The sequence below is a fragment of the Phalaenopsis equestris genome, unplaced genomic scaffold, assembly GCF_001263595.1.
Source record: "Phalaenopsis equestris unplaced genomic scaffold, ASM126359v1 Scaffold000002, whole genome shotgun sequence".
NCBI classification, from domain to species: Eukaryota; Viridiplantae; Streptophyta; class Magnoliopsida; order Asparagales; family Orchidaceae; genus Phalaenopsis; species Phalaenopsis equestris.
In genome coordinates, this window is record NW_018164444.1 from 17,118,724 (window position 1) to 17,134,176 (window position 15,453).

The following is a 15,453-nucleotide window of genomic DNA, read 5'->3' on the forward strand; positions in this document are numbered from 1 at the left end:
CGTAACCCTACTCCCCAAACCAACATAACTGCGTCCAAGAAGAAAGGAAATGTTTTCAATCACACGAAAGCTCTCACCCCTAACCCAACTGCGTCGTCCCCTTCCTCTCCCCTTTCCCCTCTCATCCCCGACTTACAGCCTCACTCTCCCTCCTCCGCCGCCTTGCCCTCCGCCAAACTCCATCTTATCGCTCCTCCGACGTTTCTCATCCCAACCCCCTTCCTCCCCTTCTCCAATCTCTCTCGCTTTCATCCGCGGCGGATGCCATGACGCCGTCCACCCCCATTTCCCCCCTTTCTCTCTCCCCCTCCCCCTCTGCCCCGGCTGCGGTGTCCACATGCAGGACTCCGACTCCTCTCTTCCCGGCTTCTTCTCCCGCCCCTCTACCAAATCCCCCGATTACCACGCCCCCATCTTCCCCCTTCCACTCTCCTCCACCTCCGATCCCGAAACATCCCTCTCCCTCAAATCCGGCCACCTCCAAGAGCTATCGGAAGGAAATCGCGACCATCTTCCTGAAAATTCCAGCTCCGAAGACTCCAAGCCGTTGGTTTGCGCTCGCTGCCACTCTCTTCGCCATTACGGCCGGGTAAGGGAACCTTCCGCCGAGAACCTCCTCCCCGACTTCGACTTCGACCTCATGGTCGCCCCCAAGATGGCTTCCCCATCCGGCCCGCGCTCCGTTGTCCTCTTCGTCGTCGATGCGGCAGACTTTGACGGCTCCTTTCCCCGCAAAGTCGCTCGGCTTCTTTCACCCTCCATTGACCGCAACGCCCTCGCCTGGAAGGAGAATAAACCTGCCAACCTCCCCAGGATCATCCTGGTCGTTACAAAACTTGACTTATTGCCTCCTTCCTTATCCCCGGAGATGCTCGACAACTGGGTGCGGCGGCGGGCGAATACCTTGGGGGCGGCGAAGCTCGCTGGATTGCATCTCGTGAGCGCGGTAAGGGATTGGGGAGTAAGGAATCTGGTGGAGCAGGTGGCGGAGTTTGCTGGGCCGAGGGGAAATGTGTGGGCTGTTGGAGCTCAGAATGCTGGCAAATCGACTCTGATCAACGCCATGGCGAGGTGTGTTGGGAGGAAGATGACCCAGTTGACTGAGGCTCCTGTGCCGGGAACGACGTTGGGGATTGTGAGGGTCGAGGGGGTGCTTTCCGGGCAGGCGAAGCTGTTTGATACTCCCGGGATACTTCATCCCTACCAGATCACAACGAGGTTGACCAGAGAGGAACAGAAGTTAGTTCATATATGCAAGGAGCTTAAGCCAAGAACCTATAGAATTATGGTGAGTTTTATATACTCCTGTTTTTCCTTCTGTGGATTTTTCTTTTGATATTATAATACTTTTGGGATTTCTTTCACACATTGTTGAGGAATGAGGGTGTCATTTGTATTACATAATTTCTATGTATTTATATATCTAACACCTAAACTTTAATATTTAATGGGAAGATTTACATATATACCACATAATTCCAATGTATTTACTTGTATAAAATCTAAATATTGATTTTTTTTGTTTCATTCAGACCACTTTATTATGCATGAAAACATGTATTTCACTATTTAAAAATTAGTAATAGTGATATTTTTGATGTGGTGCAAAAAGTTTGAATGTTGTCAGTAAAGATTCAATGTATGGATGTTAGATTGTAAATACTTAGGAATTGTGTGTTATGTATATAAATGTACTTATTTACTTGTATAATTTACTATAATCCTCAACTTTGCAGCAAATTCAGCACCAATATTATTATTTTTAGGTGAAATACACCTTTTTTATGCATATATTTTGATATGTTTATGCAAGTAATGTGTTTTACACATAAATATCAAACTTTATGTGTTAGATATGTAAATTTATCTTGAAAGTAATAATAGCTTGTTATGGTTTCTACTAAGCTGTAGTGTTTCTCACACCTACAAAGTAAACATAAATCAATATATGACATGTTTTTATTTAAGTGGAATTCAATATACTAAAATTCTGTTGACTTGAGTCACTTCTTTGTTTAATATGTAATTTAAATATGCAATTTAAATATATATTGAAATTGTGTTGACTTGAGTCAGTGAAGAGAATAATTTCTTCTTATCATTCAATTTATATAATTTTCCAAAAGATTCACTATCTATTACGACTGTATGCTAGTTGAAGGTAGCACTATATATATTTTTGAATCTTTCTGAGACGTGAGATCCCGCTAAATTTGTGAACTCATACAATCTAAGAGAGATCTTAAGTAAGGAATGAGAATAATTCGAGGGATTTTCCGGTGTTCCTTGAGGGTGCAGGTCAAAGAGGATAAAACGACAGAGCTTGAGATAGATCACCCCTCCCTCCCTCCTTATTTATATACTTAAGCCTATGTATCCGCACATGGTTCTGAAAAATAATCAGAAAAGTAGGTTATAGTCTATGTAGTACGGAGCCTGATCAGAGTTGTTAACAAGACTGCTGATGTTGATAGTCATGTGCTAATAAATGACGGTATGTATTATGATAGATAAAAATTCTCTTTCTTTTACCTCGAAGAGCTGCTCCCCGAGCTCAGTGATGTAGTCGGCTAGTTATTGAGTTCGGTGAGAAGATCCCACCAGTCTATACTAGTATGGAATAGAAACTCGGGCAATGTAGACAAGTTTGGTTGGAAGAACTCGTTTGAAGATTGAAGTGGGGTTGACCCATTCTGAGAAGCTCGCTTGAATGCTGACGTACTTTGGAGGGACTCGCAGAATCCTTCTGGGCAAAATAAGGAGCTTTACAACTTCTCACTTCCAAAGTTATGACTAATGAATACTATTAATTTGGCCAGCGTCATACCACTAAATGCACAATTGTTGGGCATGATTAATCATGCCTGTGAGGCCCATTTAACATTTGGGCTTTTATGTTGCTTAGCAACTTAGTTAGGGTATGCATTTAGTTTTCCGATTCTCTTAGCTATTCGATAGAATATTGTGAGTAGAATGAGAGAATGAGAAAATAAAATGATAAGTGACCTCTATGTACAGCTAGAAGGATGAGAAAATTGCATTAAGCGTTCTGCCCTATCAAGTTTGTTTGGAGACATGTTTTTATATTTGATCGAAACGATGCTTTCCACCACTAGTAAGCTTAATTGGCCATGCCTTGAAAAATAGTTGCATGAATTTATCATTGAGCTTGGACTTTCCTTATTTTGGGGGTTAGAAGCTACGTCTAGAGGGAGTAGTTGCATGTACTCTCAAGTAATCGTAGAATGTTTCTCAATCAAAAGCCTTCGTTTTCTTGGTGATAGAAGCAACTCATTCCGTGATTATGGCTCATAGATTTTTCAAGAGGATTACTTCTTGCCAAATTACTAAAGGCAGCAATACTTACAAGTACGAGATATGTGACTTATTTGAGTCACTCAGGAAGTTTGCACTCCTGAGAGTGGTGGAGTAATATGCAAAAAGTTTGAAACTTCTCTATTTTATGGGACATCTTGATGTTGAGTTTTTGGGATTGTCATATAATAACTATCAAACAATTTACTATGGGGACACTTGTTGCCCTTGTCGATACATCGTTACGTTGTTATAAGGGAAATATAATGTTAGTAATGGCAATATTAATTTTGATGGTTATAAGAAGAGTTTTTTTTTTTGTTTAACTCTCCGTGTGATATTTAAGGGTTGCATCACATTTATGCTTGTGGAATGTTGTGAGTTGAAGACTTTGTTCTCGTGGTTTTCCCCTTTCCTCTCAAGAATTCACCGCCCTTCGACTTTGCTCCGATGGGAAAGATTTCCAAGGAGAAGATGGATGACTAAGAGGAGCAGTTGCATGGGATTATTCAACGGCACGCATTTTCTGTCCGGACACCTGACGTAATTTTACGTGCGGTGCAGGTTATTCCTGAGTTATTTTCATGTTATTTCTGGGTTATTTTCAATAATTCTAAAATAACCCAAAAATATAAACCGTGTGTTATTTCTGGGTTATTTCGAGATTATTGAAAATAACCCAGAAATAACCTGAAACTAACTTAGGAATACCTTGCGCCGCACGTAAAGCTACGTCAGGAGTCCGCACAGAAAAATTTTTATATTCAACAGAGGCAGAAGAAGAGGAGGCGTTCTTGTACATCATATTCCACTGAAAGTAAGGCTTCAACTCCATGTGATAGAATGAAAGGAGTTTGTCTTGTGGAAGTATAAGGTGTAGTTTTGTAATGCTCACATTACATATGATAATACTTCAATCCATTTATTTTTGTACTTTCTATTTTTTTCTTGAGCAAAATTAGGACGAGTTTATTTGCCGCTTCCACTTGACCATTAATTTTGGGATGATGTACTAAAGTAAATTTGAGCCGTATTATCGTAACCAGATATTGTGTCGACTTAAATCTGAATTTTCGAGAGTCCTTAATCCCTTTTGGGATGGTTTCTGCAATCTGATATTCTTTTACAGGTCAACCCGACTTGGATCTTGCTCTTGCTCAATGCTTAAAACCTTGGGTTCTTCTATGGTTGGTTGGTCCAACGTCATGTGCCTTTTGTGTTCTAGATTTTTTCCCCTGGAATCGAAATCGAAGAAACTTCTCAATTTATGTCTTTGTTTTTGCAATATACTTATGAGGATATCGTCCTGTACTTCACATAGTTTGTTAACTTGGTTAAGCACCAGCTGTGAATCCGACTTTACAAGGAGTTGTCTTCTTCAATTGTTGATGAAAATCTCAATACAACGATTAATGCCTCGTGTTCTGTTTGATTGTTTGTGGCGTTGTAATTGATATGTATAGATTGATAAAAATATGCTCTTGAGGGCTCTGCAGGACCATACCCTCTCATTTCTTTTGGGTTCTAAAAACTTCATCCACAAATAATATCCAAAGCTTATCCTAGATATTGGTCTCGTCGTGGGTTAAGCCTTCTTAGAAATCTGCTAAGAAGTCAGTGACGACGTGGGTTTTAATAGCCATTTTGGGTACATATGAGATATTGAACTCCCTCAATTCGATTGATCACCTCAATATTTTTCCAGAATGATCAGGCCTTGATAATATCAATTTGAGTGGTTGGTCAGTTATCACGTGAACAACATGGGCTTGAAAATAAGGGTGCAATTTTCTTGCGGAGATAATTTGTGCTAATGCAAGTTTCTCTATGATTGTATACCTCAGTTCGATCCACATAAAACTTTACTCTCGTGATAGACAATAAAATTGCTTCTTATTCTCCCCACGGACCAAGATCGAGTTTATTGCTTCTTTGCTAGCTCCAAGTAAATGAATAGTTCCTCTCCTAGCTTGAGGTAAAGGAGGCAATGATAATAAGTCTTTAGCTGCTAAAATGCCAAGTCTCATTCTCCCATCCAAACAAAATGATTGGATTTCTTTATTATATTGAAGAACAAATGAACATGATCACCAGATTTTGAAAGGAATTTGTTCAGGGTTGCAATACCGTCAGTTATCATAGTTATCACGTGAACAACATGGGCTTGAAAATAAGGGTGCAATTTTCTTGCGGAGATAATTTGTGCTAATGCAAGTTTCTCTATGATTGTATACCTCAGTTCGATCCACATAAAACTTTACTCTCGTGATAGACAATAAAATTGCTTCTTATTCTCCCCACGGACCAAGATCGAGTTTATTGCTTCTTTGCTAGCTCCAAGTAAATGAATAGTTCCTCTCCTAGCTTGAGGTAAAGGAGGCAATGATAATAAGTCTTTAGCTGCTAAAATGCCAAGTCTCATTCTCCCATCCAAACAAAATGATTGGATTTCTTTATTATATTGAAGAACAAATGAACATGATCACCAGATTTTGAAAGGAATTTGTTCAGGGTTGCAATACCGTCAGTTATCATGTGAACAACATGGGCTTGAAAATAAGGGTGCAATTGTCTGGCGGAGATAATTTGTGCTAATGCAAGTTTCTCTATGATTGTATACCTCAATTTGATCCACATAAAACATTACTCTCATAATAGACAATAAAATTGCTTCTTATTCTCCCCACGGACCAAGATCGAGTTGATTGCTTCTTTGCCAACTCAAAGTAAATGAATAGTTCCTCTCTTAGCTTGAGGTAACGGAGGCAGTGATAATAAGTCTTTTAGCTGCTAAAATGCCAAGTCTCATTCTCCCATCCAACAAAATGATTGGATTTATTTATTATATTGAAGAACAATGAACATGATCACCAAATTTTGAAAGGAATTTGTTCAGAGTTGCAATACGACCAGTAAAAGCTGGTAACTCTTTAAGATTCTTTGATGGTGGTATATTCAGAATGACTTGTACTTTTTAAAGATTTGCCTTTATTCTTTCAGATGTAAGCAAACACCCAAGAAATTTTCCTGAGCTCACCCCAAAAGTGTATTTTTGTGGGTTGAGTTTAAATTGTTTCAGAATATTAAAAGTTTCTTTCGAATTCTCTTTATGTTATTCGAGCGACTTGCTTTTAATTAGGAGATCATAGGTGTACATATCAATATTCCTTTTTTTAAAAAAAAATTTGAATACAATATCCATCAGTCTCTGATAAATAATCTTGACATTTTTAAGCTAAAAGACATTACATTGTAATAAAAACATCCCTCTAGTAATAAAAGTAGTTCTTTTTTTCAGCATCAGTGGACTGCATCTTAATTTGATGGTATCCTGAGAATGTGTACAAAAAACTCATAATCGAATGTTCTAAGATTGAATCAACTCGGGCAAGATAAAAGATGGTTGTCTTTCGCTGCATTTAAGTTGGTGAAGTCTATGCACATCTTTCTTTTGCTGTTTGTCTTCTCACCATCATCATGTTCACTAACCAGTCAGGATATTGTACTTCATGGTTGAAGTTAATGTCTAGTTGTTTTTGAATTTTCGCTGGATAGGTTCAAGCAATGTAGTAGCCACAACTCTCATCTTCTGCCTGATTTTTCTGGCGCCAGGATTGATATTAAGCTGGTTCCAAGCAAGGTTGATGTTGACTCCAGGCATCCCATCAGCGGTCCAAGCAAATGCGTCGTGGTGATCTTGTATAGTTGAGAATCTGAGATTAATCATTCCCTATATTCCTCACTTAAACTTGACTTGAACTGATTTGGAAAGGTTTTTTTTTTTTTTTCCGACTCTTCTTCTAAAACATGTATCTGCTTCGTTGTCTCAGTAGCATCCAGGCTGATCTCCCTATTCGCGATGAGTTGGAGCAGATCTTTTCATACATCCCTTACAGCTCACAAGTCGCATGTTCAAGATCAAACTAAGTCTCCTCGAATGATGATGATTTCTCATCTCCTAGCAAATTTGACAGCTATGTCGTAAATGAAAGTCATTGCCTTGAATGCGTTGAGTATAAGCCTGTCGAAGATGGTGTTATAAGCTGTTGGGGCATCCACCAGTATGAAGTCTGCCGTAGCTCGTCTCTTTATTCCCAAGTTACTAGTAGGGAGACGACTCCACGGGTTTCTTTTCTCTCTCATATAAACCCATATAGAGGACCAGTATTATGTGTTAATTAAGCATTTTTCATGTTCATCTTGTCAAAAATCTTTTAAAGAGGATGTTGATAAAGCTCATTTCGCCTATCAACATCCTCTCTTCATCAACATCCTCTCAATTTAGTTGTTGTCTATCAATACGGTGACCTCGATCGCGACATTAAAGGATTCCTGCATTAGGCAGGTCAACTTCTGTGAAGGTAATGGGCGGGTGAATTGGAGCAGCTGATTTGGTCACACTGGCAGAGTTAAAATATCCTTCCCTTAATCGCCTCAAGCTTGATCATCGCGGGCTTTAGGTTCGTCTCTAGGATGATCCCCGGATTGGATCCTTGAGGCCTCTTACCTCTCTTCTATCATCGACTTCATATATTATGCAAATTCATTCATTTGTTGTGACACGTACTCTTTGGTGTAGTCTATCATCTCTCTTCCTTCTCCTTCGCGTCCAATATCTCCTTGCTGGATTAGAATATAAATTCCACGTTTATCGAATCTTTTAGGATGTTGAACCCTTTTAAGACTCGGGGTCTTGTATGTTTCGTGAATTCATACAATATGGAGAGTGACCTTGTGAGATAAGTAGAGGGGTGAAGAGAGAGCTTTAGTTTCTCCCCCTTTTTCTCTTTATATGCTCCCTCGGTTGTTCTTACCCTCGTAGAGCTTCAGAATGAGTAAGATAATAAAGAAATGCTACATTATAGGCCATACTACACAGGGCCTATCCGAGATTTCTGTTGAAAAATACTGCCTTCATTGTCATGTGATTCATAAGTGGGCATTGAAAGTGATGTGCTAGAGTCATCTTCCTTTTGTTGCTCGGGTAATTTTGAAGGATTGGTAGATGAACTCGACGGTCTAAGCAAGACAAATGTAGGCGAGTTCAGAAGACTAGCTCAATGAATGTGGGCGAGCTCCGCAAAGGAGCTTGATGATTACAGGGAAGCTCAGCGAAGGAGCTTGCATAGTTCTCTTGAAAGATAACACTTATGGTTATCACTTCAATGGATGTGGTTGACAAGTACAATCTATTAGATGTAAGCTTTAAGCGCATGACAACACTTTGTATTATGGAGTAAAGGCTTGATCAAACAGGGCCATAAGGCCCATTTACATGTGAACTTTCTAGGTAAGCTTAGGAGAGCTACTTTAGGATGTACAATTTATTTGTCATTTCCTTTTATAGTTGTTTTTTCTTTCTTTTTCATGAGATTTTTTTATTGAAATTTGAAAACAAGCAATTCTTTTATTTAATTTCCATAACCTTTGATATTCTTAGATACTGCAGTAACATTCTAAAATGGAAGATTTACATGCGGCCACTCAATTCATATGTATTTGCATATCGAACATCTAAACTTTAATTTTTACATACATACCACTTTACTTATGCATGAAAAAACTATTTCACTTTTTAAGAGTTAAAATTGCTGCATTTTTTATGTGATATGAATGATTTTGAGTGGTATAAATGTAAAAAAAAAGTGAAGTTTATCTGTTAGATATGTGGATACATAAAAATTTGGTGGAATATATGTAAATGACCCTTCTAAATGTTTTCCATATTGATTTTGTGGACAGGTAGGCCATTCAGTTCATATTGGTGGGCTAATGAGGCTTGATGTGGAGGAATCTTCTGCTGATTCAATTTATCTTACAGTATGGGCTTCACCCCTTCTTCCACTTCACATGGGGAAGCAACAAAATTCACATATAATGATGGAAGATCACTTCGGTCGCCAGTTGCAGGTGAGCTTGTTGTGCGTTCGTGTTCGACGAGTTAAGATTTTTCGTGTGTTTGGCGAGTTAAAATTTTTGTGTGCTCATATTTCGCTCGTGCTTGAAATTGTTCATGAACGTTATGCTCGTGTTCGGCATATTCAAATTCGAGCTGAACGTGCACCAATTTTGAATATGCTAGAACCATCTGACTTGCTCACTGACCATTTAATAAACCTGAAAAAAAAAGAATTAATAATATATAATTGGAAATTTACATGCATACCACATGATTCTTATGTATTTGCAAATATAACACTTAAAACTTTCATATATACATTATGCCGCTTTGGTGTCAAATCTATGCATGAGAAATGCGTATTTTGCTTTTAAAAAAGTACGTGATAGTAGCATTTTTTATATTAAAGATGTAAGTGCTATGCATGTAAATATGAGAGTTTAGGGGATTACATTCGTAAATACATAAGAATTGTTTACATTTGTAGCACACAATTCTTATCTATTTACATATCTCACATCTAAAATGTCATATTTGCTTGCATAGCATTTTGTTGCTTTAAATCTTTGCATGGAGAGGTGTATTTAACTTCAAAAAAGTGGTAATAGTACTATTTTCTTAGGTGATATTAAAGATTTGAGTGTTGTATGTATAAATATGAAAGTTTAGGTGTGAGTTATGTAAATACATAAGAATTGTGTGCTATGTTTGCATTAGCTTGTTAAGAAAAAACAAATTCAAGATGACTGTTCATTTTTGACGAACGAATCAAACATCCGCTTCTTCGTAAATTAAGTAATCTCTTCGCAAACAACGAGTTTTTTTTTTTTGACAGTCGTCATTACACATTTGCATCAGCATGAACGATCTTTGTTTCATTTACTTTATAAACACTATTAACATATCATTGTAATCTAATCTTTCTTTTCTCTCTCGATACGAACACAACTTCAGCCGCCCATCGGCGCTAATCGAGTCACCGAACTCGGTAAATTGGCGAGAACTGAGTTCAGAGTGAGTGGGGATAGCTGGGATGAGAGCAAGACCGACATTGCAGCTGCTGGACTCGGTTGGGTTGCTGTCTGTCTCAAGGGCGAAGCTTTGCTGTCTGTGTGGACGTATGATGGAATCGATGTCGTCTCACGGAGTTCGTTGATCACGAAAAAAGCCAAAATATTCGAGGAAGCTGGGTTCACTGCTTCGAAGATAGTCTCTAAGGCTGATAGTATTTTCAGCAAGGAAAGACAGAATAGACCTGCTAAAAAGAAGAATTTGCAGAATATGAAATTGGGCTAATGTGTCATTATTGATGTTTGATGCAGAGTTTGAAAGCTTAGTTGTTATTCAGTTTGGAATGCTGTGGAGCGAGAAAAAATATTACATTAGTACTACGCACGTAGAGTAATGTGCGTGGCCAATGAAATCACGCCACGACATCCCGCGCGACAGAGAAAAAAAACGGCGCAGTAACATGGGGAATATTTCCCCCCGTGTTATTCATGTGTTATTGTGTGTTATTCATGTGTTATTGTGTCCTGAGAATATTCCTGGTGTTATAATAACGCAACAACACATCAATAACACATGAATAACACAAAATAACACATGAATAACACGGAGGAGAATATTTCCCCGTGTTACTGCGCCCTTTTTTTCTCTGTCAGGAATATTTTCTGTGTTATTCATGTGTTATTGTGTGTTATTCATGTGTTATTGTGTCCTGAGAATATTCTTGGTGTTATAATAACACATCAATAACACATGAATAAGACGCAATAACACATGAATAACACAGGGGGGAATATTCTCTGTGTTACTGCGTCGTTTTTTTTTTCCTTTCGCGTGGGGTGTCGTGGCGTGATTTCATTGGCTACGCACGTTATTTCTATGTGCGTAGTACTGATGTAATATTTTTTCGTGGAGCGAGGCTCAAGAATGGAAAACTGCAATTTTGTTAGGATGATTTATTTACATAGATAGGGCTCAATTCCTATGTATTTACACAATCAAACATCTGAACTTCAATCTTTACATGCATATGTATGAAAATTTGCAATTTACTTTTTGAAAGTTAAAATGGTAGTGTTTTATGTGATAGGAAAGACTTGATTGATATAGATGTGAAGCAAAATTTAGTTGGTATATATGTAAAAATTGAAGTGTAGGTTGTAAATACATAAGAATTGAGTGGTTTGTGTAAATCTCCTTAATTTTTATTTATTTGCTGTAAAAAAAAAACAATTCTGTAAGAAAAATACTGATTTTTTATGGTTTTATTTTACAAACTGCTGCTATATTTCTGTTTTGTTATAGTTTATTTTGCTGTTTTTCAGAGATTATGTGATGAAAAAAGAGTTTTTTTATAAATTAACTTTGTTAAGAAGTGAGATTTACATATATGTCATGTTATTATTATGTATTTAAATATTAAACACAAAGTTTAATGTTCATGTGTATGATACTAAACTCTTAGGCATCATATCAAATAAATTATTATTATTAATTTATTTGAAAATAAAATGTAGACTTTGAGGCATATAGTTTGATGATTGATATTAAAATATTGTGTAAATAAGCACTAAAATTTAAGAGTTATACATGTAAATATATAAAAATTATCGGTCAGGTTGAATGTAGTTGTAACTTATTAAAAAGTAATTGTGAAGCTGTTAAAAAATAATATGATGTTTAAAAGGTTGTAATGTCTATTACAACTTTTTTATTCTTAAAATTAGAACTAAGCTAAAAATTTACCACCGCACCAAATGGACCCTACGTTGGCATGTATGTAAATCTCTATTAAAATTCAAATTCATGACGAAAGCTTCCAACTTTTTATTCAAAGTCATGACGAAAGCTCAACATCACTGTCGACCTCCTTCGTCGACCATCGCCGACCACCGCTAACCGCCGACTACCATTGCCGACCATCGTCGACTTCTGCTAACCGTCATCGACCACCACTGACCACCATCGATCACCACCAACTAGACGCCGTCAGTGGCGTTGTAATCTGAAAAATATAGTTACCATTTTCCCGTCTGTGGGATAAGAAATTTCTGTAATCATCAATTCAGTAGTGGATTTCCGCAATTGGGCTAGGCCCAGTGGTTTTTCCCTTTACAGGTTTTCAACGTAAAAATTTCCGGAGTCATCACCTCTTGTTTCTTTTTCATTTATGCGTGTGTTGAACTTTCGTACAACGCTAAGACGATAGTCCGTTCCTCAACCGTTGCGAATTTTTTAGCACGCATCAGTTTGACATCGTTTGTGTGAAGCGAAGTCCAGTTCGACATTGTCTTCAACTCTAAGACACCGAGCCTCTATTTCCTTTCCCAATGATGTACTTCATCCAACTGGCGAAGAACCTTTTTCATGTCTTGAAGATCATCTCCGAAGCATTCTTCAATGTGGGGACCACCCTTCACTGCAGTCTCGAAAGGTCATTCACGTCAATGTCCCGGACACGATTGTAGTCGGGTTGTCTTCTCACATCTTATTCAAACATAAAATATTTCACAAGTTCTTCCAAGCTAGGGGCAACCTTCAATGCAGTCTCAAAAGGTTGTTTCAGGTAACATCCCAGACACGACTGTGGTGGGGATGCCATCGAACATTTCATTCAGATTACACGTTTACGATAATCTCTCATGTATTGGGGGCAATCTTCACCACAAATAACACTTCCTCAACGCTCCCTCATCATACTGAAGTTCTTTTTCAACTAGATCAATAAGTTGAACTCTTCAAGCCCGATGCATGGGTTGTTTTACAAGCTCACATGGAAGCGCCCACGCTGGGGAGCAAAAAGAATCAAAAGTAATAACTAATAAGTTGTCAAACATTTTTCTTGAGTATGACTGTAAACATATTTCCAAAAAAAACATATAGTCTATGCGATATACCCCTAGCTCGTGAAACGCAAAGCATTTCTGACAACTCATTATATGCTTAATTGATCCCATGGGGACTTGATTCGACATCTTCCATTACAAGCTACAATCGTCAAGCAAAAGCTTCAACATCAGCCTCAGATAGGTTAAAAATCCTTGGTGAATTTCCTTCGACATTTTTCATAACAGGTTACGGTCCTCAAACAAAAACTTGGACTAACAACCAAGAATAGGTTAACCATACTCAATGGATTTCATAAGATTTTGTTACGAGTTAATACCGTTGAGCATCTCCAGTTATACAACTCAGAACTGGTCTTCCATCTTCAATGAATTCTCTTTTTCAACCATGCCCCTAGAAGTCAAGCCCAAAAGACAATATTCAATAAGAAGCTACCATGTTGTTGGAAGACGAACCCATGAGGGTCTTCACTGAAAATTCTCAGAAAGCTACAAGTTTCATAAGATCCCATTGTTTGCCTACTACGCATGTCAGGGGTGACTTTTCTCTTAACTGCAACAAGAAAAAAGTTCTTGTTGCTTGTCTTCTACACAGGGCTGTGACGATTTTCTTCTTCACTGCAAGTCTACATCGTAACTCGGCACCGCAACTTTTCGCCGCAACTTTATGCCGCAACTCTTTCCGACAACTCGGCACCGTAACTTCGCGCAACACTCTTCACCGCAACTCTTCGCCGCATCTCTTCAGCGTAACTCTGCACTGCAACTCTGCACTACAACTCTTCACTGCTACGCATTACAACTTTTTTCTTCTTAGGAAATCATGGTCTCGAATGATAGTCTTGAATTCAACGTGTCGCTAAGATGAACCGCTGCAACGCGACGCCGCGACGCACAGCCGCAACGCCTTGCTGCGTCACGTCGCTTCGCCCCACTGCAACACACCGTTGCATTGCCGCGAGGCACTGTCGCAACGCATTGCCTTGACGAACCCCCGCAAACGCACCTGTCATGTAGCCCTAATGCTCCGCCCGTCGCAGCACGTCGCAGCACGTCGCCAAGACTCTACCCCGCATCCCCACTTCTATCCTCCTTAAAAAAAGAACTAACACATTAAAAACTTCATTAATTAAAAAAAAAATAAATAAACGCTTCGTTCTCCAAATTACTGCCGTTCAGTTACCGCAATTGAGTCTCGCCGCTTCGCAGTCCTGGGCCAGCTATTCCGCCATGTGCCCTCTAAATTCCGGTGAAGGAATTACAAAAATTTAAAAAATTTATGATTTTTATGAAAATGGGATTTATGAGCCAAACAAGCTCCCAAGAGCAAGAAGGAAATATGATAATATAGTTCAGGGACGAGAGAAACTTCCATCGAGCAACACTCAGTCATCTAATTATACCTATAGCTATATTACCCTTATAATAGTCCTTATATATATGATAATACAATAATATAAAGATGAAAAAAATGTACTCCGTATCTTGATATTTTCAGATGATAAAATGATCTCGCCCGAAAATACGAGGGCAACGGATACGTCACCAATAAATTTTCATCATCTGACATAAATCTCGAAGCATAACATGAATCTCGAGATAATATTTTGAGCAAGAAATGTTCAAACCTTGATAAAAACTCATCCAAAGCTCTTATTTCAGCAAACTTACAGTCAAGCCGATTGACTTCATGAGACGGATCTAATGATATCAATGTTAGTCCAATCCGAGTTAAATTAAGCCCATATTAAGCTATTAAATCATTTTGGAAGATTTCTAAACACATTTGGAAGGTCAAACGGTTGTTGAGTCTTGCAAGTTTATAGTCGAAGCGAACGTCTTGACAATACAAATCCAACGAGCCAACGAGCCTAAGATCACTCAATTCCAACATCATTAAGACACTTAAATGTCCATTAAAAGTCGTGTGATCGAGGGAAACTTTATGAACTGTCTGATCAAAATGGTTCATATTTCTGCATTAATTGCACTCGAAATATTATAAATAGTCCCTAACCCTTCACATGAGAAGAAGTTGAAGTATTGAGAAAAAACTTGAGGCATTAAGGAGAAGCTGCAATTTAACATCACCGTCGATCTCCGTCGTCGACCACCGCCGACTATTGCCGATCGTCGTTGACCTCCGCTAATCTTCATCGACCACCACTGACCACCATCGATTACTATCAACTAGACGCCATCAGTGACGGTGTAATTAGTATTATATATAACTTGAGCTGATCTCAGACCAATTCGAACCCTAGATGAACCATGCTTAGCAGAACGGTCCGGTCCGGTACGGTCCACAATCTGGACTGCATCCCTTGAACGGCTCCGCCGACCCCTTTCACTCTGCTATCTCTCTTCAATTCACGTTGCTCTTCA

The 15,453-nt window shown here is 38.6% G+C and overlaps 1 protein-coding gene across 2 annotated transcripts; it reads left to right on the forward strand.

Annotated features, from left to right (window-relative positions):
* LOC110039437 (GTP-binding protein BRASSINAZOLE INSENSITIVE PALE GREEN 2, chloroplastic) lies at nucleotides 1–11,338 on the forward strand. 2 transcript variants are annotated; one of them, XR_002295520.1, is made up of 4 exons: nucleotides 1–1,288; nucleotides 9,058–9,225; nucleotides 10,169–10,573; nucleotides 11,132–11,338. XR_002295520.1 is itself a non-coding variant. In XM_020744491.1 (3 exons), exons 1-3 carry the CDS (start codon nucleotides 50–52, stop codon nucleotides 10,508–10,510), a joined length of 1,749 nt encoding a protein of 582 aa, XP_020600150.1. In that variant the 5' UTR covers nucleotides 1–49; the 3' UTR covers nucleotides 10,511–10,643. The 2 variants fall into 2 exon arrangements, 1 of the variants encoding a protein (XP_020600150.1); XM_020744491.1 differs by lacking the exon at nucleotides 11,132–11,338 and having other exon boundaries at nucleotides 10,169–10,643.
* The last annotated feature ends 4,115 nt before the right edge of the window (nucleotides 11,339–15,453 follow it).